We start from the raw sequence: 24,566 nt of genomic DNA, 5'->3' as shown, positions 1-24,566 counted from the left end.
ACTGTGAAACTCAAGCAATCCTATCATGGCAGCGGGTTGAATCTAGCAGGATCCTAAAATTCCCAGGGCAGGAAACTATTGTCTGGGATCAGTGCAGCTGTGATTCTGTGAGGTGGAATGATCCCCAGTTGCTTCCTCCCCACATCCCCTCTCCTTCACCTACTTGCCTCCAAACAGGGGCGATCATAGATTCTGTGGCTGACAGCAGCATAAATAAGATACCAGCTTTCTGCCCAGGTAATGAGGAAGGGCAGCCCCATTTACCTGGAAAGTACTGGGGAAGCTTTGGGAAGTAAAGTCTTAAACTTCATTATGAACTCCTGGGCTTACCTGTGCATTGTGATGCGGAAGTGTGACCCTGAAATCACAAAACTGGACTTTGACAAATGAAATATGGCCTAAACCACTGCCAGGCCCCATGCTGGTCACAGGGTGTGGTGCACGTGTGGGGCACACATCCCAATGGCACTGCAGAGACTTTGAAAACTTAACTGATAGTGCAACTGCAGTCTACAGAAGATTGGTCACAAGTGCTAGCCAGAGGACAAGTAGGTTGATTAATACACATTGAGGTAGAAATACCAGCTTTCTCTATGGGAGTTTAAGATGATCTAGAAATCTCGTAACAATAATCAAAATGTTCAGGATACAATTAAAAAAATACTTCTTGGCCTATGTGGGGTGGGGGGTAGGAAAATTGACTCACATGGAAAAACCCAGAAGATACCAATGCCAAGAGAACACGGACGTTGGCTTATCGGACAGAGGCTAGCACCACTGTTATAAAATGTTCCAACAAATAAGGGCAAAATTCCTGAAATTAACAGAAAGAATGGAAACTCTCAGGAAAGACATAAAGAACTAAATAGGAATTTGTCAACTGAAAAAATATAACAGAAAAGCATTCACTGGGGGAGATCAGCAATAGAGTGAAGACGGTGGAGAGAGTGGGTGAGCATGAAGACAGACGAGGAGAGACTCTCTAGTCTGGGAGAAAACTTGAGGGGGAAGGGAGAAACTTGGACTTGCGAGACAGTGACAGAAGGTATAGCATCCGAGCCCTCATAGCTGCAGAGAGGAGAAATAGTAGTATAGGAAATTGACTTGAAGAAATAATGCCTGGAAGCTTCCAACTGGAGATTCAAGAAATCCTAAACAGGATAAAGACCAAGAAACCCCACACAGACACACAGAACTAAAATCATAGCAACACCGAAACTAAAGGTGAATATTTGAAAGCAGAAAAGGGAAACAACCCTCCAGATAACTGCAGATTTCTCATCAGAAGTTGTTAGGGCCAGGAGGAGTGAAATTAAAATGTGATGTGCTGGGGAGGGGGTGGAATTGTCAACTCACAATTTTATATCCAGCAAAAATACCCTTCATCAATGGGGTTGAAGCCGAGACCTTTTCGGATGAGGCAAAACTAAAAGGAAGTTGTTGGAACTGAAAGAAAATTTGGGGCATCTGCAGTGAAGAGATAGTAACAGAAATGATTGATATCTGCTTAAATATAATATGTAGTACTCTTGTTCTTCCCTCAAAATAATTATAACATTAGAGAATGGGAGTTTCAGTGTATTTAGAAATAACACATAGAGAGGAATGTGAAAGAACCTGTGATCGTGGTCAAGTTGAGGTAGTGAAATATCGACTCTAAGTAGCTGTAAAATGCGATATATAAATATCGCGATACCTAGGGCAGCTACTTATTAAAACTGTACAAAAAGTCAGAAACAAATATTCAATGAAATACTAAAAATGTTCAAATAACCCAGAAGAAGTCAGGAAAGGAGGGAGAAATAATGAAAAGAAAAACAGAATAGAAAACAATTAAATGGAAGCCCTTAATATATGAAGTCCAAACATATCAATAGTGTCCACTAACTACAAATGGTGTGAGCTAAGCATGGAACTACATGCCTGTGTCACAGCCACCTGGAAGGCCGCAGGGGGAGTTCAGGGCCAGCCTGGGCAACGTAGGGGGACCTTGTCTTAAAAAAAAAAAAAAAAAAAAAAAAAAAAATGGTTATAAGCACACGAGGAAATGATAGAGGTTATCAGAATGAATTTGGGGGGAAAATCTGATTCTGTTTGTTTTAAAAGACCCACTTCAGATAAATAATACACATAAGATTACAAAGATAAAAAAGTTATACCATGGAAACACTAATCAAAAGAAGACTGGAGTATCTTCTGCTAATATCTAAGTAGACTTCAGAGTAAAGAAAATCAGCAGGTGTAAAGGATAAAAGGACCAGTCGTACCAAGACACATAACAGTGACAGCTTCCTCCTTTGAAAACTTGTCCGCAAACTAGAATAGAAGGAAACTCTTGAACTTGTTAAATGCATCTAACAACAACAACAATATAAAAAAGATTATCTCTAACTTCATACTTAATGTTTTCATTCTTTTGGGGAATAGGGTAGGACTGTCTTGTCTGACCATTTCTACTCAGCACTGTTCACCATTGTCCTGTTCAACATCAGTTAGTGCCAGTACAATAAGGCAGGGGAAAGAAGTAAAAGGCATACAGATGGGAAAGGAAGAAGTGAGGCTGCCCCGATTTCCAGGTTACCTAATTGTTCGTGTAGAAAACCAAGGAGTCCATCAAACTCCTAGAAGGACTAGATGAGTTTAGCAGGTTTGCAAGATTAAGTACCGATGCACACAAAACAAGTTTCTGTATTCTTATAACTAATAATTGGAACCCCCTCCCCCAAAGTACCATTTATAAAAGCAACAAGAGAAAAATATTTAGGTATAAATTGAAAAATCATGTGTGGATCTGTGTGCAGAAATTGTAAAACACTGATGAAGTAAGTTAAAGAAGACCTAAATAAATAGATAGTGAATGAATGAATAGATAGATAGATAGATAGATAGATAGATAGATAGATAGATTGGTTATATTCAGGAACTGGAAGAGTCAGCGTAGTTAAGATATCATTTTTACCCAGTTGATCCACATATTTAACAAAATTCCAATGAGAAATCTCAGCAGGACCTTTTGTAGCTACAGCAAGGGTATTCTCAAATGTATATGGAAAGGCAGAAGAGCTACAATAGCCAAACCATGTTGGAAAAGAAGAATTAAGTCAAGGGAATAATTATTCTGCCTAGGTTTTCAGACTCACTGTAAAACCTTCTCACGTGCTAGCAGTTTGTCCCCTTCCTTCCCCCCCTCCCCCTCTTCCCCNGAAGCTTCCAGGCATTATTTCTTCAAGTCAATTTCCTATACTACTATTTCTCCTCTCTGCAGCTATGAGGGCTCGGATGCTATACCTTCTGTCACTGTCTCGCAAGTCCAAGTTTCTCCCTTCCCTTTTCCTTCCTCCCCTCCCCATCCCCTTTCTCTCTGTTGTTGAGACAGGGTCTCTATGTTGTTCAGGCTGGCCTTGGACTCCTGGACTGAACCAGGCCTCAGCCTCCCCAGTGGCTGGAACTGTAGGTGCACACCAACGCACCCAGCTAATGCTAGCGGTTTCTTTTCTTTGCTGACTCAGAACTGAGCTGTGGCTTTTGGCCAGAGACCTTGTTTCACCTGCTGTTATCACTCTATACGTGGCTACTTGGGCTTTCTGGAAGCAGGGCGGCTGGGCTCTTTGGAGTGTTCAAGAACAGCCCACAGTTTCCAGGTGCTCCCCAGGTCTCTGTCGGCATCATTCTTGATAATGCCCTATTTGCTCTGGCTAGTCACACGACCAAGAGAAGAGTCCCTGTGGGAAGGGGACTGCGCCAGGCTTCTCCACTGGAGTTTGAACTCCCTGGGGACCTGTAGATCACTGCCTCACGGATGGTGAGTGCTATTGTTTTTTTATTTTGTTGTAACATAGCTTTCCTTCAGATGCTGCGAAACTGTATTGCGACCACAAAACTGCAGTTTCGAAGAGGGAGAAATTAAAGACTGCCTGTTATTGCAAAAAGATAGAAACCATGATCATTTTAAACCTAGTGAAAATATATTTTTCTGAGAGCTTTGATGATCATAAACACCTTTGTAAATATTTTTTAATTACACTAAAAAAGTGAAACCTCCCTGACTTCGTTCTTTGTGTGCCTGATCTGTTTCCCCCAAAATTCTTCCCACCATTTATTTTATTCTCATTCTAAGGAAAGGGCTTCCAAAACGAGCTCTCAGAGCATTGCACACAGTCTCAGAATTAATTCTGGGGTTGGAAAGAAACCTTACTGGTCACGCAGTCAGATACCATTCAAAGAGATAATTTGTCCCAAAACAGCCACCAGGATTTACATAGTGAAGGCGCAAGGCAGGAAAACCAAACCAGAAACTTGTCTGCAAACCAAGTACATTGTATAGATCGAGGAATTTGGGGGTTTGGTTCAATTCTTCATTCCTTTGTCTTTAAGCAGTGGTGACCTAAGAAAGCAGATTGGTGTGACATGGATGGAATCTTGTCAGAACAAAATTTCTAGGAGGGGACCACAGGGCAAAGTGGGAAAGACTTAGGTGGGGCTGGAGAAGGCGGAGTCTGGACCGCCAGCACCACAGCTATCTCCTCCTCTCCCTCTCAGAGCTCTGGGCTTCCCGTGGCAGGGAGGTGTCCCATTGAACAGTGGTTCTTAGCATTCCCAGGAGGCTCTGGATATTAGAATCTGATGAAGATGTGTAACTTGAAAAAAGCAGAGTCAACGTAATTCTCACTTTCAGAATGTAAACTACAAAAAGCACAGTCCAACGAAATATTCCAGGCTGCAGGAACATGCAGAGGGTGAGGCAGGGCTGTTGAGGATGTGTTTTAAAAAAATGTCAAGAAACGGTGGTGTAACGAACAGAAGATCTTGGTGACAGTCACCAGAGAGCAAACACCTGTTCATCTTATGTGGAGCTCTAAGTGCCCCCAAAAGCAGTGTCTGGCCCGTAGGTTAGCCCCCATTGAAAAAGTTAATCCAGAACCACTCCAAGCTTCGTGTTGGACTTTGAGGAGGGTAAGAGGGAGTGATGCAGTGTCCCCTGCTTTCAGTAGTCCCACCTCTCCACGGGTGAAGTGTGACTGGTGGGCTCCGGGAACACCTGTTCACTTTGGTCTGAAGTCTGCAGCTGTGGAATACTGAGACTTATCTGCCTGCACAGATTTCTGTGATTGTCAAATGCCCCCTTCTGTTTCTGTCCTCGTTCACAGGAGAAAGCAAAATGCTGGTTCATATCTCCTGCCTTTGGCAGTGGATTAAAACCCCTCACCAGGAAAATGTTGTGTTGCCTTCACAGACTTCTGTGGCCCTTGTGGTAAAATATTACTGAGAAAGAAGCTCAGGCCGGATGCAGTGGTGCACACATGCAATTCCAGCTTCTCCCGAGTCTGAGGCAGGAGGACTGCAAGTTCGAGGTTAGCCTGGGCAATTTAGCAAGACCTTGTCTCAAAATAAAAAGGGTTGGCGTTTTGCTGTGTGGTAAAGTGCTTGCCTAGTGTGTGTGAGGTCCTGGGTTCACTTCCCCAGACCACAGAAAGCAAGCTCAGAACTCAAAGTATGCAATTGTTCCTTTTCCATGGGTAATCACCATCTCTCTGGGCTCCATTCCCAGTGCATTCTAACCGAGGAATCAAAATTTCCTTTGATAGTCTGGTTATAACACAAAAGTCCATTGTGCAGTAGATTACTCTTTCAGAAAACTCTATAAAGTGACCTAAAGCAAAATTTAAGAATGTGAGAAGCTGATAACCTGGAATTTTAAAGCTACCTTATCTGAAACTACTCAGTAACCATTTTTTACTGTTTGGGGATGTTTGGGGTTTCTTAGACTTAAAAAAGTTCAGTGCTGCAGCAGGTGGTCTGTCTCAGAGGTGGATTGTGTGCTTAGCACACGTGAGGTCCCGAGCATACATACCCACACACATACACACACACACAAATTAGATGCCATGTTATGTCTTTAATGAAGGCAGGTTCTGCCTTCCCTAGCTAGAATTGTTTGCTCTCTGCTGTCTCCAGAGCCTGGAGCAGTGGCCTCACATGTGGGAATGAACAGCTCAGCTCAGGTTCTCCCTCTTTCTTTTCTGCTCTTCACCTGTCCACAGTGGTATACGTCCTCTCTCTGATTGGTGGAGACAGTGCCTCGCTGTGCTGCCCAGGCTGGCCTTGAACTCCCCATCTGAAGGGGTCCTGCTGCCTTGGCTCCTGAGTAGCTGGGAGGGACTGCGGGTGTACACCACCACGCCTGGCACTTTCCTCATTTTCCGATCTTTGGTGGCTTCTGTCTCCACTGATTCCTATAAAGACCTGACTGTGTGATAGACAAGGGTGTGAATAGGTAAGAGTCAGAGTGTTGCTGTGTCTTCAAATCTCAGCCCCACTACTCAGCCACGTGACTCTGGGCAAGTCTCCTCCTCTCTGTTTTCCCACTGTTCTGCCTGTCACATGGTAATGGTGGTTGAGCATCTGGAATACAGTGTTCATGGAGGGAGATGAAACGGGGAAGGTAGACCGGGACCTGATCATCAGGATCCTTTTGTGACACACCTCAGTGTTTGGATCTAAGTAATGAGAGTTTTCAAAAAAAAAAAAATTTTTCCAAACAGCATCATGACATAAGTCTCAGTTTATTAGACAACAGCTTCCTTCAGCGCAAGCTCATACTGAACCATGGGCCGTTCTTAGGTTTGCCTTCCTGTTGGTGCAGGCATGTGGTTTTTGTTTTGTCTCATTGTCCTATATTTTCTTCTATTTCTAGCTAACTTTTATTTGCGGAAACTCTACAGGTCACTTTTGTCTAGAATAGACCTTTCATGATATCAGGGAGACCATAATACGTGAAAGAGTGTCTGTATTGTCCTGTTTTCTCTTGGTAGAAATTCTTCTGCGGCTCCCTTCCTGCTCTAGATCTGCTAGTGTTCCTCTCCTTTGGGGGAAGTGTTTCTGAGGCGCTTGGATCCATTCTTGATGGACTAGAAACAGGTGCTGGGTGTGAGGTCTGCCTTTGGGGTGGGTGGGAATGCGCTTTCAGCACACCTTCAGTCCTGGCATACGTCCATTACCAGAAATATATTTTCAAAATACTCTCCCTTCTTCACAGGAAAGTCACAGAGAAGATTTGGGGCTCTTCAACTAGGTCACAGTGTCCAGGAGCAGAAGGCCACACCTCCCTCCTCCCCGATCAGAATCAGCGTATTGTTTGTGATACAAATCCAATTAACCAACGGCCTTCACATCTCCCACTTCCTGTTCATTTCCCCCAGGCACAAATTGGTTCAAGGAGAAAAGTTTTGGTTTTTTTTTTTTTTTCCTACCTTTTAATATTTTGAGCTGCTTAGGTTTGGGATTCAAAGTGGTTTTGTTGCTCATTGCTTAACTGGGCTGAAGATTATCTCATGTGACGGCAGAGATTTCTTGTTTTGGAATTGCCAATACTTTCTAGAACGGCCATTCTGTACAGCTGCCAACATGCCCTGGGTCCTCCTGCTTCATATTACAGTGATACTGCTTTGTCAGGGTGGAATCCAGCCTCACAGGGTTGGAGTCAGTCTCTGCTGACCTCATGCCACAGCACAGCATGTTCAAATCTGGGAGAAACCTGAGGGTTATTCGGCATAATCCTCTTCCTTCTCCCTCACAAGCATGGAACCCTCACTCTCCTCGGAAACCGTATGTTGTATATGTGTGTGTATCTGTCTTTTTCTTTTTAAAACCCTCTTCCTATCCTTCTACAGCTTTTAGCGGGGGCTGGTTGATAGACTGACAGAGAATGACCCAGGCTGCTGGAACTCGGCGTTTTCAGCAGCAGATCTCAGCCAGGTGCATGAGCTATTTTAAGACAGTAAGGTCGAGCCGATGGAGCATGGTGTGGTCTGATTCCTCATTGTTCATTTTTCTCACTGCTGTTGGAGCAGAATGCAAAGGGCGCTCTGGCCGTATGGGCATGCTCAGACCATCCTGGAGTGTCCTGATCCCCCGGGACACGGGCTGCATGGCCTGCACAGTGTAGAATAAATGCCACCCTCACTTTCTCAGGTGAGGACTCCCAGAAAATAAGTGTTTCCTTCAGTGAATAGAAGAGTGTCCTCTGCCTTTGGCAGTTTGGGAGAGGCTAGGGTTAAACTGGACAGTGCCAGGCATGCATAACAAATAAGAATTTGGGTTAAAGCCCCTTGAAAATATTTCTCCCTTTTCTTTTTTTTTTTTTTTCTAAAGAGGTTCTTATCACTCAGCCTCTTGTTTTCAAAGTATTTCCCCCAAGGACTTAATGGTTTTGTGAATTTTAAAGCAGCATGCACAAATCTCAGTGCTAAATTTGTGTCTTCAGATCAGCCGAGCAGGCCTGAGACACAGCTGGGTGGGAAGATGATCCGGCTTTACCCAACACCCAGGGCTCACGTTTCACCCACGCCGGGGAGAGGCTTTGCCGGGGGCTTGATCTTACCTTGATTTTTCAGTTGGTTCTATAAATGATACATAGGTACTAAGAGATTATGTCCTAAATAAACAGATCCTTTATAGTTTTTCAAAGTTAGTGAACATTAATACTGTTTGTCATTGAGCAGTTGGATTTGAGATCTAGATTTGTCACTGTGATGTTTGATATTGAATTACTCTCTTAGGCCTTCTGCTTGATCATTTAAATGCCAACTCTCTTAACAGATTTGTGCCTCTGGTCTGTATCCTGTTTTTTCTGTTTGTTCTGAATCTTGGATTCAAGAACCCTGGCACATCTCTGTTGGCTCTGAAGTTAGAAAGGTCAGTTTACTTCTCTTGTTTTATTAAGAGTGCTTCCTCAGGGTGGATGCGATGGTCAGAAGGACAGATTGAGAGGCAATCCCATGAACACTAAGAGAAGTCATCCTTTTTCTTTTTCTTCATTAGTGACACTGGGGAACGGGGACCATAATACATAACTTAATCCCTTTAAAAAACTTTTTTGTGGTACAGGGGGATTGAACCCAGGGACTCTATCACTGAGTGCCATCTCCAGCCTGCCCTTCCCTCCCTCCTTCCTTCCTTCCCTCCCTCCTTCCTTCCTTCCTTTGTATTTATTTATTAGTTCTAGGGACTTAACCCAGGGGTGCTTTACCACCAAGCTACATCCCCAGACAGTTTTTTTGTTTTTTTTTTTTTTGAGGTAGGGTCTCACTAAGTTGCTTAGCCTACCTTGCTAAGTAGCTGAGGCCAGCTTTGAACTTGAATCCTCCTGCCTCAGGTTTTATTGTATCCAGTGATTGCATTAACTTTCCAGAGTAGAGAGTTTTCTAAAGCTGAGTGAACAGTTTTAGGTTAAACTGGTTCCTTGCTTCAAACAAACAATCAACTCAGGTAAATTATTCTCATTGAAATGATGATAACAATGTTCTGAAATGAGGTACTTGCCTCCTGCATCTGAAATTCTTCATGTCACGACCTCCATACACCAAACTGCTCTAGATGGGGATGACATCCCACCTTCTTGCATGAGGGTGCAACAAGCTTTGTGAACATTGGTTTCAAGAACAGAGTAACATTTTGAAGGTAGACTTTAGGGGAAAATGTAGCCGGCTCAAGGAAGTAAAAGGAGTGTTTTAAACAGGATTCTGTAGAGCTCACTGTATTTGTTGAACTCATCTATGTTTTAATATAAAAGATTATAATATTCCCTGATGTCCAATTCTAAAAATGAATAATTTTCGTTTTGCATTCTCAGTAATCCTGCAGGACCACACATCTTTACGTTTATGTTAAAGCCATTTGTATAATACCGACACTCTAGAGCATTCCTTGAGTATTATCAGAGTTTTCTATATAAATGCTTAAAGTGTATGGTGGCAATTTAGGACATACATGTGTAATCACTTGCTCGCATGTGGATGCTCTGCTTTCAAAATAAATTAATCTGGGCCGGGATTGTGGCTCAGTGGTAGAGCACTTGCCTAGCACGTTTGAGGCACTGGGTTCGATTCTCAGCACTGCGTATAAATAAATGAAATAAAGGTCCATCGACATCTAAAAATTATTTTTAAAAAAGTTAATATACTGTTATTGTATTATTGTATTAAAGTAAACTTTTGGAAGACACAAAAGAAAAAAAAAAAAAACCTTCCTTCACATGTAGACCTTCAAACTGTAGCTTGACCTCAATCCCATCATTCCATGGGTCTCCTAATGCCACTTAAAGGTCAGATCCCTTAAGAACAATGCAATTGTTCCACAATATTTTGTAGAAATTTTTAAAATTTTTTTTAGCTGTAGTTGGACACAATATCTCTCTTTTATTTACTTATTTTTGTGTGGCGCTAAGGTTCAAATCTAGTGCCTAGGCGAGCACACTACCGCTCAGCCCCAGCCTTGTAGAAGTTTTAACTGTATATGGTTCAAAAGAAATAGCTGGAGCAGTGATTTGGGTGGTGGTGACTGGTACACAGCACTGGGGGAGGAAAGGACCATTTTCGGTTGGTGTTCCCTGTTCAGGGTGCCTCTCATCTGCTCTTGAAAATCAGTGAGCACTGGCGCAGGGTGCCCTCCTATAATCTCAGCAACTTAATAAGACACTAAGCAACTTATGCCCTGCCTCAAAATTTTAAAAGTATAATTTTTTTTTTTAAAGGGCTAGGGTGCAGCTCAATGGTTAAGCATCCCTGGGTTCAATCACTGGCACAAAAATAAAAATAAAATCAGTGAGCTAATGAGAGTGTATAAATGCTAGAGAGAACAAAGGTCAAGAACTGAGACTTAGGGGCTGGGGCTCAGTGGTTGAGCACTTGCCTCACATATGTGAGCCACTGGGTTCGATCCTTAGCACCACATAAAATAAGTGAATAAAATAGATTTTGTCCATCTACAATTAAAAATTAAAAAAAAAGAACTGTGACTTAAAGCTTAAAAACACTTGTCACCGATTATTTTAATTCATACCAGAAATTATTAAATGTCAGCTGCAGTATATCCTGTCTGAACTTGAAGGTTGCAAACCAGTAATTTGTTCATTCAAGAAATAATTACTGAGGATTTGCTGTATCCGTGGTTTAGGGGTTTAGATGGGCTTGGAGTTTATCTTAACAAAACAGGCGAAGCCTCTACATACTAGTTAGGAGGAAATAAGTAAGTGACAAGGCACCTGCCTCACATACGTCTGATCCCCAGCACCTCAAAGTAAGAAGGAAGAAAGAAAATTAGTCACATTCTAGTTGGGAGAGATGACAACAAGTCATGAACCTAGTAAGTGAGTCACGCCGCGTGTTAGGGGAGGCCAGGCTGAGAAGGCAGGGAGCAGCTGAGGGACTGGGTGTGCTGGGGCTGGGGACGGACACCCTTTTCAATGGGGAAAGTTTGAGCCTCCTCAAAGGCAGGTGAGTCATTCAAGGAGGAGCGACCCTGCAGGCAGAAGTTCAGCCAGAGCCAAGGCAGGAGTGTCCCCAGTGTACAAAAGGAACGGGGTCCAGGTTGCTGTGACCAGAGAACCAAGGGAAGGGATGATAGGGACCAGGGTGGCTCAGTAGCTACTGCCGTGGAACACACCACCCCAAGGTCCAGCCGCTTAAGACGACTTTTATCTGCTTACAACTCTGCGAGTCCGACAGTTGGGCCAGGCTCAGCCGGGTGACTGTCCTGCTGGTCCTGCCCTGGGTCGCTGTGGTGTTGGGGCTGTGGTGGGACTACTGGTGTCTAACGTGGCCTCCCTTCCCCACAGCTAGCTGTTGGCGCTGATGTCACTGGGCCTCTTCCTCCGTGAGCAGCTGAGGGACACATTGTCCTGAGCTGAAGTGGAAGTGGGCCGAAGGGCTTGGCCAGCAAGAGCGGCCACCCCAACATAGCAAGCACTGCCCAGGCCTCTGCTGCGTCACAGTGGCTCACATTTCATTTGGCCAAAGCAATCTATGGTCAAACCAGTCTCCCATCCCAGGAGAGACAGATAGATTCTACCTCTTGATGAAAGGAATGGGAGAGTGAGAATTACAAGGAATTACTAGGTTGGATGAATCTGGCTCTCACCCTGCACACCGACGGCCAGGTGTGGCATGCCCTTGAAGGCCATCTTTAAGGGCGCACTTTGTCTTTGACTGTAAAAGATTCATTGAAGAATTTTAAGCAGAGGTGTGACATGATTTGACTTGGGTTTTTAAAAGATCGTGCTAGCTGGAATACCAAGAACAGATTGTATAGGAGCAGGCCGGAGCACGGGAGCCATGTTGGTGACCAAAGAGAAGCCTGGCTGAGCTCCAGGAGACGGGGGGACTTGGAAGGGGCTGGGGTCTACAGGAGCTTTGACGGCAATGCCAACAGAATATCCTGGTAAATTGGATATAAGATTAAAAAGAGAAATAGGTGACTCACAAGGGATTTAACCTCAGCAGCTGGACAGATGGACTGTCACTAACTTCAGTGGAAGTCTGCTTGTGGGCAGGTGTGGTGGGCAAGAGAGAAATTCCCTTTGAGAGCACCCAAGTGGGAATGTCAAACAGACAGTGGCAGTGAATCTGGAGGCTGCTGGGAGATGCTCAGGAGACCAAGACAGGCCTGGGTGGAAAGTATGGCTTAAGGAGGTGTCTCATTACGTGATGGTGGGGAAAAATGAATGAGCACAGACACGGGAGAGGAAAAAGCACGAGCCCTGGGCACTCCAGTTGGAGCAGAGGAGGAGGAAGAGGGAAGGGTGTGGTGGGCTAGACATGCAGCAGCATGGGAGCTCTTCCCAGGAGCCACAGGGCGGCATCAGCTGTGTCAAATAAGAAGACAACCAAGAACTCGTCTTTGGAATTGTCAGGGGTGAAGAGGTGTCTCCAAGGGACAGACTGAGGAGCACCCAGAGAAGAGGGGGACTTTGACTCAGGACCAGCCAGATTCTTGGCATTGAAGGAAAGAATTTTATTGAGCACCTGCCAGTCAGAGGCCTAGACAGAGTGTATTTGAGAAGGTAGATAGAAGTTGAAGGGAGATTGGAGGACAGTCTCCAGAGGGATGCCTTTGTGGGTAGAGCAAGCAACACGCGCTCAGGGGACAAGTGGGCCAGCTCCAGAGGAGGAGGCAGCAGCCCTGTGGTGTGGGCTGTGAGAGGGACAGTGCTGGGGTCCAGGCGAGATGTGGAGCAGGTGGAGCTGCACGGCTTCCCGCCAGTTTCCCCGCACCCCTTGTGTTTCAGGGGCACAGGGCAGTGGGTCGGGCCAGAAGCATGTGGCTGGGGAGTTGCAGTTGTTCTTGGGGGTTTCCCGCATTTCAGTGGCTCAGGGGCGCGTCCTTTGAGAACTGAGTTTCTCTATTCCCAAATTGTTATCTGGCAGCCACCTCAACATGGACTAATGAGAGAAAAGCCACTTGACCATGTTTGAGAACAGGAAGAACGGAATTTGGAAACGATGAGTTCAGACAATTTTTATGGGCTTTCCTGAAATCAAGAGCAGAGAAATGGGGCAGTGCCCAGCGTAGGAAATGGAACCAAGATGGCAGACCTGACCCTCCTAGGCTAAGGAGGTCATGCGTCAATCAGAAAGGAAAGCTGATCCATTTCTTTCATTTATTTAATAACTTAAATGGCACTAATGTGCAGGTGCTATTTGAAGTGCTTTACAAATATGAGCTTATTTAGTGTAAAAACTGACTGATATACTGTGGAAGGCTCTGTTGTGATTCAAGAATGCATAGCTCAGGGATTCATCATCTCAGGTAGAAAATGGCAAAATTTACAAAAATAACCAAATGTGAGATGTTATATATACCATAAAAATTACACATGTAGAAATTTAGAGAAGGAAGGAAGGAAGGATACCTTCAGTTGGAAATAACTTCTGCTCAGTACTGATCAGAGACAGGAGGAAAAACATTTTCTCTTCAGAAAAGACAGAAAGGGTTGGGGATGTGGCTCAGTGGTCGAGCACTTGCCTAGCACATGTGAGGCCCTGCGGGGGTGGGGGACTTATTGGCTTTCAACAAATAAATGTTTTAAAAAAACAGAGAGAGAGAGAGAGAAAGAGGCTCAGAAATAATTCCTCTGTTCGCATAACTGTCCTGTGCATGCTTGCAGTCCTAGCCCCCGTATGTAAGGGCGAGAAGGAGAAGGGAGGGTGGCAGAAGTGGGTGGGCGGGAGCTGCATGTGGGGACCAGTCAGATGTACCTAGAGCCTGTTTTTGAATGTAAAATCCATTTGCCAAACCACCCAGGACTAGTTTTCAGATACTTAAAATAGGAAATTTTGACATGTGTAATCCCAGGAAATATGGTTAGAATGTGTGCTTTAGTCTCATTTGCTTTTCTTTCTTTCTTCCTTCCTTTCTTTCTTTTTTCTTTTTTTTGGTAGTCGTAGATGGTCAGCATGCCTTTATTTTATTTGTTTATTTTTACATGGTGCTGAGGATGGAACCCAGGGCCTCACACATGCTAGGCCAGCGCTCTGCTGCTGAGCTACAGCCCAGCCCCTCCTTTGCATTTAGTAAAAAGCATAGTGCTTGCTTGCAACCAGAGAGTAAGTAGAAAATGCAAATTGTTTGGGCTGATTCTTGGAGGGAAGATAGTATTTATGTTCTTAGTGGAAATTTGTGAGGAAAACTGTTCAGAGGCTGGGCACAGTGGCGCACACCTGCAATCCCAGTGAGGATTGCGGGTTCCAGACCAGCCTCAGCAGCCAAGGGAGACCCTGTCTCAGAATTTTAAAAGGCTGGCAATGAGGCTCACTGGTTCAGCACTCTGGGTTCAATTTCCAGAGACATGACAATTAAAGTTTATAGGGAGTTATTTCTGGGAGTGGAGCGGTCTCATTTTGTTGTTGTTGTTTTGGTTTTTTGTTTCAGTTCTACTGACACCTCATGCAGATCATCGTTGTTGTCTGACCATCTTTTATTTGCACCCTGATTGCAACTTCATAAAAGATTTCCTTTTTAGAGGTCCAGAGGTGCTGACAGAAGAGGAAATATTTATGATCAAATTACACATCAAAAGATGGTCACACTTACCCATAATTTGCTTGGTGTGTTTGGACATATCCCTCCAATCCCAGTGAGGCAGAGATCATAAGTTTGAGGCCAACCTGGGCAAGTTAGCGAGACCCTGTCTCAAAATACAAAAGAAAAGGGGCTGGTGCTGGGGCTCAGTGGTGGAGCGCTTGACTAGCACATGTGAGACACTGGGTACACTCCTCAGCACCGCATCAAAAGAAATGAATAAAGTCCATTGTGTCCTTTTTTTTTTTAAAGTAAAAGACTAGTATGTGGCTCGGTCCCCATACCCCTCTCCAAAAAGTTTACCCACAATTTAAGGAATGAAAATGATAAGTAAAAATAAGGTCTCACTTTAATTATCAGATTCATGAAAATACAAAAGTTTGATACATGGTAAAGCTGGCAGTATTCTGGCACTGTTGGTAGTAGTGCAAATTGCCATAATCTTTTGGAAGAGCAAGTTGGTCATTTCTATCTCTGAAACACAGCTAGGAATTTACAGTCAGTATACCCTCAGAAGTTCCCCCAAGAGATATAGAAATATTGGAGTGGATTGTAGCTTCGTGGTAAAGTGCTTGCCTAGCATGTGGGGGGTGGGGCCCGGGGAACAGTCCCAGCACCCGCCCAACACACACACACACACAGAAAAGTTTCACTGTTGTCTATAATTTTAAAATGGGCCGGATGCAGTGTCACAAGCCTGTAATCCCAGCAATTCAGGAGGCTGGCAAGAGGATCAGAAGGTCAGCTTGGGCAACTTAGTAAGGCCTAAGCAACTTAGTGAGACCCTATCCCAAATAAAAATTAAAAGGGCTGGAGGGGTGGGTGGCTCAGAGGTAAAGCCTGATGTTCATTCCCCAGTAACCCCCGCCAAAAAAAAAAAAAAAAGAATTAAAAATAAAATGGGAAGAATTTGTTTCAATGCCCCAGGGAAGTTCAGTAACAGCTCTCTTTGACAATCCCCTAACCCTTCTCTCAAAAGTGGTGCTGTCTTCCTCCCCTAATGAGGAACTGTGTTCCATGTTGTCCTGTTTCACAATTATCAAATGAGTTCACAGGAAGTCTCCCCCGCCACCCCCAGAAATAAAGGCTTTTATTTATTCTGTTAATAGCTGCCATTGGGGACGAGGTATTCTGAATGGAAGATCCAATGCTCTGAGATGATTCTCAAGCAAGAACTGTTAGGAACAGAGTGGGCAATATAGGAAGCGGTTAAGGGTATGTTTGTTTGTTTGTTTGTTTGTTTGTTTTAATTTTTAAAAAATTAAGAAGGCTAAGCCAGCTTGGTGGTGCAAGTCAGCGACTCAGGAGGCTGATGCAGGAGGATCTTAAGTTCAAGGCCAGTCTGGGCGATTTAGTGAGACCATGTCTCAAAATAAAAAGGGCTGGGGATGTAGCTAGCGCAGGGGTGCATTCAGTCCCCAGTGTCACACACAAATACAAAAGGTAGAGTCTACAAGGTGTCACACACAAATACAAAAGGTAGAGTCTACAGTGTGTGAGAATGAAATGGGAGGTAGGTGGTCTAGGGGAAGTTTACTATGACTGTAACTTCAGATGATTCTTCAATTTCTAGAAGCTCACTTACAGTCATAGTAAACTTCCCCTAGACCACCTATCTAATGAAACAATCCCATTTTTGCCTGTTTATCTCACGTTTGCCCAAAGCATGCTGCAGCAAATTGCTTAGTCACTTGGTTCATTGCTGTTCTCCACTGAATGAATTATATGCCAGATTACCTCTGAAGTTTGGAATCAAGTGGGGGTGGGGGGTTGAATCAAGCCTACTGCAGGACTTGTACTTGACAGCTGTTGATGCCTCCAAAAAGTCAGCAGATCTGAAGAACTCTTCTCAGTTGCTTTCAGGCATGAAACAAGATTAGAGTAAGGCAGACCTTGTTGGTTCTCACTGACCAAGTGGTTGTGGCTCTGACCAGTCAGAGTGAGCATATTCCCCCTGGAGGCAAGGACTGAAGATTGCGTTTTCACTAGGGCCTCATTAACTCTCCAGTGAGGTGTGATATTAATGAGAGATGCAGCTGGAGGAACCTGGCTTCTCTAGTTCCAACCCTGCCACAGCTAGATAGTAATTTGGGGAAATCAGTTAACATGCCTGAGATTTTATTTTCTCATATGCAAGATAAGGTCCTATTTACTAGATAACCTGTCATGAGCTCTAGATTTTAGGGTGTTCAAATGAACATCATGTCCATGAATATACATTAACACAAAAGCAAAGATTTTTTAAATGAAGCGATACATGATTTCAAGATTTTTTTTAAAGATGGACACAATATCTTTATTTATTTCACTTATTTAATTTTTATGTGGTGCTGAAGATCGAACCCAGTACCTCACAAGTGGGAGACGCAGCCCCAAAGTGATACATTTTTGGATGGTTCTTAGATACTTGAGTCATAAACTGCACGCATTCTCTGGTCTTGATGTCCTCTACAAAGAGTTTCCTCGTTTGATTCAGTTATCTTCTTGATCAGTCCTGACCTGCTTGTGTGCATAGTTGGTGCCTCTTTAAGGATGAGCAGGGTTACTGTGCTGGTGGATGAGAAGTACTCTGAGGACAAGGTATCTGGATTTCCACAGTGCATTGAACAATTTTTTTGATATCTTCAGGGAAAATAATTTACGATTATTCATAACTGAATGACTGAAAGAATGAATGAAAAGATTACTGAGTTGGAGGAGGTGTCAACCTGTAACAAGGTCTCTGATGATTTGCTTCAAGATAGTGGGTGTCCTGGTCATCCTCTTCATTGATTCCTTTACTAAAGATATTGTCATGCTTAATTGAAGTTAAAGATGTCAAGCATCTGAAAAGAATAATTAAAACAAGGCAGTATCGCACACTAAAAGTAATTTAAGGAGAAAGAGAAAGAACTTCCTCATATAGCCACCAAAGAATAAATCATTAAGGTAACATTAAAAGGTTCTGACCAGTAACCACAGTCAGATTCCCTCATTAGGTTATTCGCTCCTGTCTAGGCGGTTCTCTTGGTGAACAGTCTGCCTTCATGGAACACCTCCTCCTTGACTGTCAAGCAAGCATCATGGAAACCCTGACTCAGTGCAGACTAAAAGTTGTCTTAACAACATCAGCTCAGAAGCAACTGCCCAAGATTCTGTTCTGTGGAGTAGCAGTGGCTGAGGGCACAGCTCTTTCCACGACTCTCAGACTATTCTTTTTTTTCTCCTATGCAGTTTTCCACTGGGTTTATAGTTCAGACCCCTGATCGTCAGAACACAGTGGGAAAGTTATAGGGGACACAGACTGGCCGGCAGAGCCTTCAGCAGAGTGAAACAAAACTATAGCTGATAATATAGATGGGATTGATTTATTACAGAAACTGATCACATCAGGATGGGATGGAGTAAAGTTCTCTATTATTTTGTATGAATTTAAAATCTTTTACCCTTGGGTAAAAACGGCAAACTCCAGGTTCATCCAATAAAATCATACATGTATGTGCATAATTTCTGATATATAAACATTTTGTGCAAACTTATCCAAGGGAAAAATATGAATCTGATTAAGAAATGTGGACCACACCAAGAAAACCTAATTGTTTTGAGCATATATTATTTCTAGCAATTCTTTTTAGTAGTGTGAAATTTTAAAATTTTTTTGTGAACTTCCAAGGACACATTGGGAAATCCCAAAAGCATTAGGTATAAAAGTTACCTTGAGAGGCTGGGGTGTGGCTCAGTGGTGGAGCGCTGGCCTAGCATGTGGGAGGCACTGGGTTCAATCCTCAGCACCACAGAAAAATAAATAAACAAAGTTTAAAAAAAGAAGTTACCCTAGAAGGTTTTTCCCCCTCTATAATTGGGATTCAGTCCTAGAGAGTACACAGTTGAAATAATTAACAAAGGAGATTCAGGCCCTTGCTTAGGGTAGGATCATGGGTGAGAAACTATTGGGTTATTTCATCAAAATGACAATAAAGCATCATATATCGTGCCTGGCAGAAACAAAGTGTCTGTCATTCTACATAGATGTCAGACTGTAAAAACCAAATTCTCAATTAGTACTGTCATCAAGGAGCATAATCAAAAAGAAAAACAAGATCCGCAAGAGAAAAAAATCTAGAGAACTAGAGAGTCAGCCAAGTTGAACTGGCATTTACTTTGGGGTCAAGGAGACGGTGGCAGTGAGAGCATCCTGTCGTGGGGACTTCTCTGGCAACTCTGTTTACTTGGTTCTCTCCAACAAATCCATTGCTGTCTCGGTAGAACTCCTAACCCTGCTGAAGGGTGACCTTTTAAATGACAAAATCATGACATTCATATAAATAGACAGTGAACATTTGTCATGCAAAGATTCCTCTTTCAGCCCAGGGACCTCTCCAGAGCAGCTGTCCTCCATATGGTGGCTCATCCCACCAGGGCACCCTGGGTCTATGCTACCTGTGTCAACACATGCCACAGTGGTCTCAGTGGCAAGGAAAGAAAGGACAAAAGCGCCTCACATTAGCAATTGCAATGCTTTGTGTCCATGGCATACTTACATTTCTTTCATAACCCATTGGTCAGAACTAGTCACATGACCTGCCTAACTGCAGGGGCTCTGGGAAATGTAGTCCTGCACGTCTAGTAAGGGACAGAGCACTGAGACACCTATCATCAGTAGCAGTTTCACTTAAGAGTTATAACAAACATTAACCTTTAAAAAGATTAAATATTGTACTTACCCCGGAAGAAGATAAAATCCCCCAACATTGCAAGACCCCCAGCAACTTGAAGAGACCCTGTTACAAAATAAAAAATAAAAGGAAGATAGTAGTAATGTACTGGGTTTTATTATTAGTAGCTCAGGGCCCATTTGAAAGTTCCTGTCAAATGATCCCCCACCCACCCCTGTGCTGGAGATTGAACCCAGGGGCTTGCCTGCTAAGCAAAGACTGTATCACTGAAGTACATGCCTGTCCCCACCCCACCTTTTTTGAGACAGGATCTCACAAGTTGCCCAGGCCTGCCTCAGACTTGTCACCCTCCTGCTGCAGCCTCCCGAGTAGCTGGGATTACAGATGTACACCACTGCACCTGGCCCACAAAGTAATTTTGGGGGGGAGGGTTGGGGGGAACCAGGGATTCAACTCAAGTCTGCTCAAGCACTGAACCCCATCCCCAGCCCTATTTTGTATTTTTATAGACAGAGTCTCACCAAGTTGCTTAGGGCCTCACTGTTGCTGAGGGTAGCTTTGAACTCGTGATCCTCCTGCCTCAGCCTCGAGAGCCACTGGGGCTACAAGCGTGCACCACCATGCCCGGCTTTACAAAATGATTTTTGAGAGAAGTAGAAAAAAAAAAATAGGGATTCTCTTACAGGAGCCTTCAAATTAAAATCACAAGAACTATTGATTTTTTTAACAACGGAAAATACTTTGGGGCATTTTGCCACTGAGCCACATTCCCAGTCCTTTTATTTTTTATTTTGTAACAGGGTCTCTTCAAGTTGCTGAGGGTCTCCCAAACTTGCTGAGGCTGGCCTCAAATAAGCTATCCTCCTGCCTCAGCCTCTTGAGTCACTGGGATTACAGTCTTGTGCCACCTCATCCAGCTACAGTGTCTAGTTCTGATGATGGTAGTACTAGATTGGGGTTTTTGTTGAAATAAATATTTACCCAGTAAGCGTTTACAATCTAAGTTTTAGGTAAAGACAAAACTTCCATTAAGCCATAAATTATTCATTAATTTGTTCTGGAAAGTCAACGTCAGAATTCTGTGCCTTTAGAGATAGAAGAATAATTTGGGGAACCATTGCTTTTCATAACAAGTATTTTTCCCTTTGTAGTGAGTTAGATTCTCATACTGACTTTCTGTTTCTTGCCCAATTTTCTTACTCTTAATTAATTTTCATTTAAATGATTTTATGAACCTGAAATGAAAAGTAAGAGAAGACACCTTTGGAAACCTGGAAGTCTGTCCTGGAGATATCCTGCTCCTTGGTCAGAACATGGGTGGATGGCTTTTTCTTTGTAGTTTTTGAACCAAACTACCTAAATGGTATTGTGTTATATAGAACATTTTAAATACTTGATCCATTTGGAACCCATCCTTATCTAATGCAAACCAGAAGACAAATGTGGGTGTGGAATACGTGCCCTGCAGCTTTAAACCCAACCAGTGGAAGCTTTGTCTTTTATAAACGATGCTCCCAGCCATCCGGAGGAGAGAGGCAGACACTGTCTGTGATCTCGTTCCCAGAGTCAAACTGTTCATTTGCATGAGCAGCTCCCGCAAACTGTGCCTGCGTGCGCGCACTCACTCTCACACACTCGCACACACACACTCACACACAGATGCCTGTTGGCAGAGGCTCTGTGTTCACTCAGCAGAGCCCTCCCCGGCACCCAGATGTAGAGAGCTCCAGGAGCTGATGGAGAGGCAGAAGCCGAGCTTGTGCGAAGGCCAGGCCGAGGTGGGCGCTGCGGAGGGCTGTCCCCGCCTGCTGTGACCCCGCCTGGTCTGCGAAAGGCGCTTCTGAGAGACTGAGGAGGTGAGAGGCCAGGGGTCCACGGGAAGCTTCACTGTCGCGGTCTTGTTTGGGGGGGGAGGGGGCGCGTTCCCAATAGTAGCTGCCCTCATTTACAGCGTCATTGTCGGAGCTTGTGCAGCAGTGACAGACTATGCCACAGCTCCTCTGCAGTCTGGAGGCTGGAACAAATGGAAGGAGCTTCTAGCCAGGAGCCGCTGGGATTTGTTGTCACCACCCGAGCTTGCTGGCAGTGCACCATGCAGGGTGAGCTCGGTGGGGAGCAGAGTCCGCAGACTGCCTGACGGGCTTGGGTAAGATCCGTGTGTGCTGATGTCTTGCTTGCTTGCTTTTTAACTTTTATATAGCAGCTCCATAGAATTTGCATCTTAATAATAACCAAGACAGTGTGCAGAATTGGGTTTGATGGGAAAAGACGGCCGAGAGGGCCGGAAAGGAAGACGTTATTTCTGCGCGTTCAAGTTGTGACCTTCAGAGAGTCATCAAGTTCTCTCGATGTCATGGACAGGCAGAAGCTAGGAGTTTCCAAGGCAAAGAATGCTGGCAAGCAGGCGCCTTTTCTCCTCTGTCGAGTCATAATTACCCCTTTCCCAGCTTTGCCTCTGGCCTGAGGTGGAGAAGGAAAAGCAGCTCCCGCCTCCTGCTCACATTGGCATTGCCCCTGCAGCAGCGTAGGCTGGAGCCCGGGCACCGGGGAGGCGGCAGGATGGGAGGCTCCCATTTGGGGAGTGCTGCTTGCTGGTGTGGGGGGCGCATTGCCATGGCTCTAGGGTGTCGGGTGGTTGTCATGGGTCTGTCTTTTCCCTCTGCTGTCATTGAGCCCCTCTTGTGTTCTCCTTTGTATCTTTTTCTTTGCCAGACCCAGTTCTGTCACTGGGAGACCTGTTTCTGTTGCTGTTGGTACATAACAGCCTTCAGGAGGGGAAAGATGGTTGTAGAAAATAGCCCTGAAATATTTATAGACTCCAGGGAAGACGGGGAGGCTTTCTTTTTAACAATCTGGGTTTTGCTCTCAGCAGAACTGGGAGTCTGGATTTTGGAAACTATGCCAAGTGCTTTATTGCAAGTTACAAAAATGCCTTTCTGCAGACAACTGAAATCCTCCCAGAATCACCTGCTCTGCTTTCAGTGGGGTCCCGTTTCTTGGGTCTTGGTGACGATCCTGACGTAGGGAAGCGTTTCTGAAAGGTGCGTGACCATGACGGTGCCATTAGCCCACCTCCCATCTGGAGAGCTCCATTGACACCTGACTCTGCTGACTCACTGGTTACGTAAGCTGGTCCCCAAGCCCTGGGTGTACTCCAGCGCCCGCCAGGTTACGAGGCCCGAGGCCCCTCCTGCGCACTCCCAGATCCCCCTCTGCTTCCATAAGCCTTTTTGGTAACATGGTCTTAACCTTTCCACCAAGTAAATTCTAAGAAGCAGCCAGTAAATGACTCCTTTCTCCTTGTCTTTCTGAATGGCCGCATTCTTTATTTTCATCTTCACTGATAGAATTCCAGATTCCTTCTCTGGGCACATAAAGCCCACAGTAATAAAGCTTTTCCTCATTTGCAGCTGCTTGAAGGAACCGCTTCCTCTTCTGTCTCTGAGGGCTGTGTTCAGAGCCGCCCCTCCCCCTCTGTGCTCTTTCCTCATCCCCCGCTTCTGTACATAATGGTGGGACTCGATGTCGCATGTGCCTGCAGTGAAGGTGCCATTGAAAGAAGCCCTCTGTGACCTCCTGACCTGCAGTAGACCCCCCTCCCTTACATCGCTCCTTTCTTACAGCACTCTCTTCTTTATAGTCATTTCCACAGCTTATTGTTTGGTTATTGCTTTTTCTGCCACTTTGTGCCACTCAGCCATGAGCCTCATGGAGGCAGAGGCTTGGTTTGTCCGTCAGCACACACCCAGCACCTAGCAAATGGCTGGCAGCGCAGGGAAGAAAGGACAAGTAGGCACTGATGTGGGCAGAGGGATGAGCACCGGCACCTGACCGTGGCCAGTGCGGCTCAGGAGGGGAAGTAACTGGATCATAAAGACGAAGCTCTACGGCTGGGGTGCGTCCATCCCCAGCACCACCAAAAAAAAAAAGAAGAAGAAGAAGAAGAAGAAGAAGCCCAAGACAGAGAGAGATCCAGGGCCCAACCATGTGGGGTTTCCTAGACCTTGTTCAGATCTTTGTTCTTTATTTTAAACCTTGTAGGAAGCTACTTCCTAAAAGATTTCAAGCACCAAGTGACTTAGGACCCTTATTCCCCCTCCAGCTTCAGAGAGAACCTAAGTGAATGCAGGTAGACCAGTCCACCTTAGTGGCCAGAAGAGAGAGCATGAGGATGCCACCACTTTAGAGAGGTGGCAGTAGAGATTGATAGGAATTAGGAGAGCAAAAGGGATAATTTGCTGTTGGATTGGCCATGGATAGAATGCAGAAGATTTCAAGAATATGTTTTGGCTTTGGTTTGGTTTTGACTTATATAACTTGATAAATAGAGATTGCTTTTCCTGACATGAGAGTTAGAAGAAGGATTACGTTGACTGGTTTTGAACGTGCAGATTTTGATATAATCAGGCAGCCTATTGGATCTGTAAGTTTAGATTCCAGTGGAGCCTTACTGTTACCATGGGGAAACCTTCAGTGATGTCCTTGGAATAAAGTCCACTATGTAGTTCAGACCCAGGGTGGCAACACGTCGCCCACCCAAAGGGGTTGGATGGGGCTGGGCATGGTGGCACACACCTGTCATCCCAGCGACTCTAGAGGCTGAGGAGGAAGAAGATCTCAAGTTCAAGGCCAGCTTTAGCAATTTAGCAAGATCCTGGCTCAAAATGAAAAATAAGAATGACTGGGGTTGTAGCTCAGCAGCCGAACACCCCTGGATCCACTCTCAAGTACAACAGAAGCAAGGGGCTCTAGGGACGTAGCTCAGTGGCAGAACAAGTATGAGAAGAAAAAATAAGAAATGAAAAGAAGAAAGAAAAACAAAAACCTCTATTATATAGGTTTTTATTTTGTTTTGTTTTATAGAGATTTGCTGTTGACCTAAGTCTCGAATTTGTCTCAGTATTTGAGGCAATTTTGTTTTGGCACTTTTGCCTCAAAACTTTGGCCTCATATAAAAATAGTTCTTCAGAGAAATACTGATGGAATACCCTTATTTCAAGTTCTCTGCAACCTAATGGTAGTAGGTACTTCTGGGGCTTTAGATTTCAAGCCTCC

At 44.5% G+C, this 24,566-nt stretch overlaps 1 protein-coding gene across 11 annotated transcripts in view; it reads left to right on the top strand.

The window, feature by feature from the left end:
• Positions 1–24,566, top strand: part of Tmcc1 (transmembrane and coiled-coil domain family 1) — a 173,501-nt gene that overhangs the window by 118,442 nt on the left and 30,493 nt on the right. Inside the window, exon 1 of one of the 11 annotated variants that reach the window (XM_015495049.2) lies at positions 3,426–7,605. The exons of 8 other annotated variants lie outside the window; for them this stretch is intronic. In XM_015495049.2, coding sequence (XP_015350535.2) covers positions 7,579–7,605 — 27 coding nt within the window. In that variant the 5' untranslated portion in view covers positions 3,426–7,578. Of the gene's footprint in view, positions 1–3,425; positions 7,606–20,673; positions 21,368–21,441; positions 21,658–24,566 lie in introns of those variants that run through there. 2 more of the 11 variants (XM_048787155.1, XM_048787154.1) reach the window with 2 other exon arrangements.

Source organism: Marmota marmota, unplaced genomic scaffold (assembly GCF_001458135.2).
Source record: "Marmota marmota marmota unplaced genomic scaffold, marMar, whole genome shotgun sequence".
Lineage (NCBI taxonomy): Eukaryota > Metazoa > Chordata > Mammalia > Rodentia > Sciuridae > Marmota > Marmota marmota.
The sequence above is the reverse complement of the archived record's forward strand: the minus strand, read 5'-3'. Positions and strand labels throughout refer to the sequence as shown.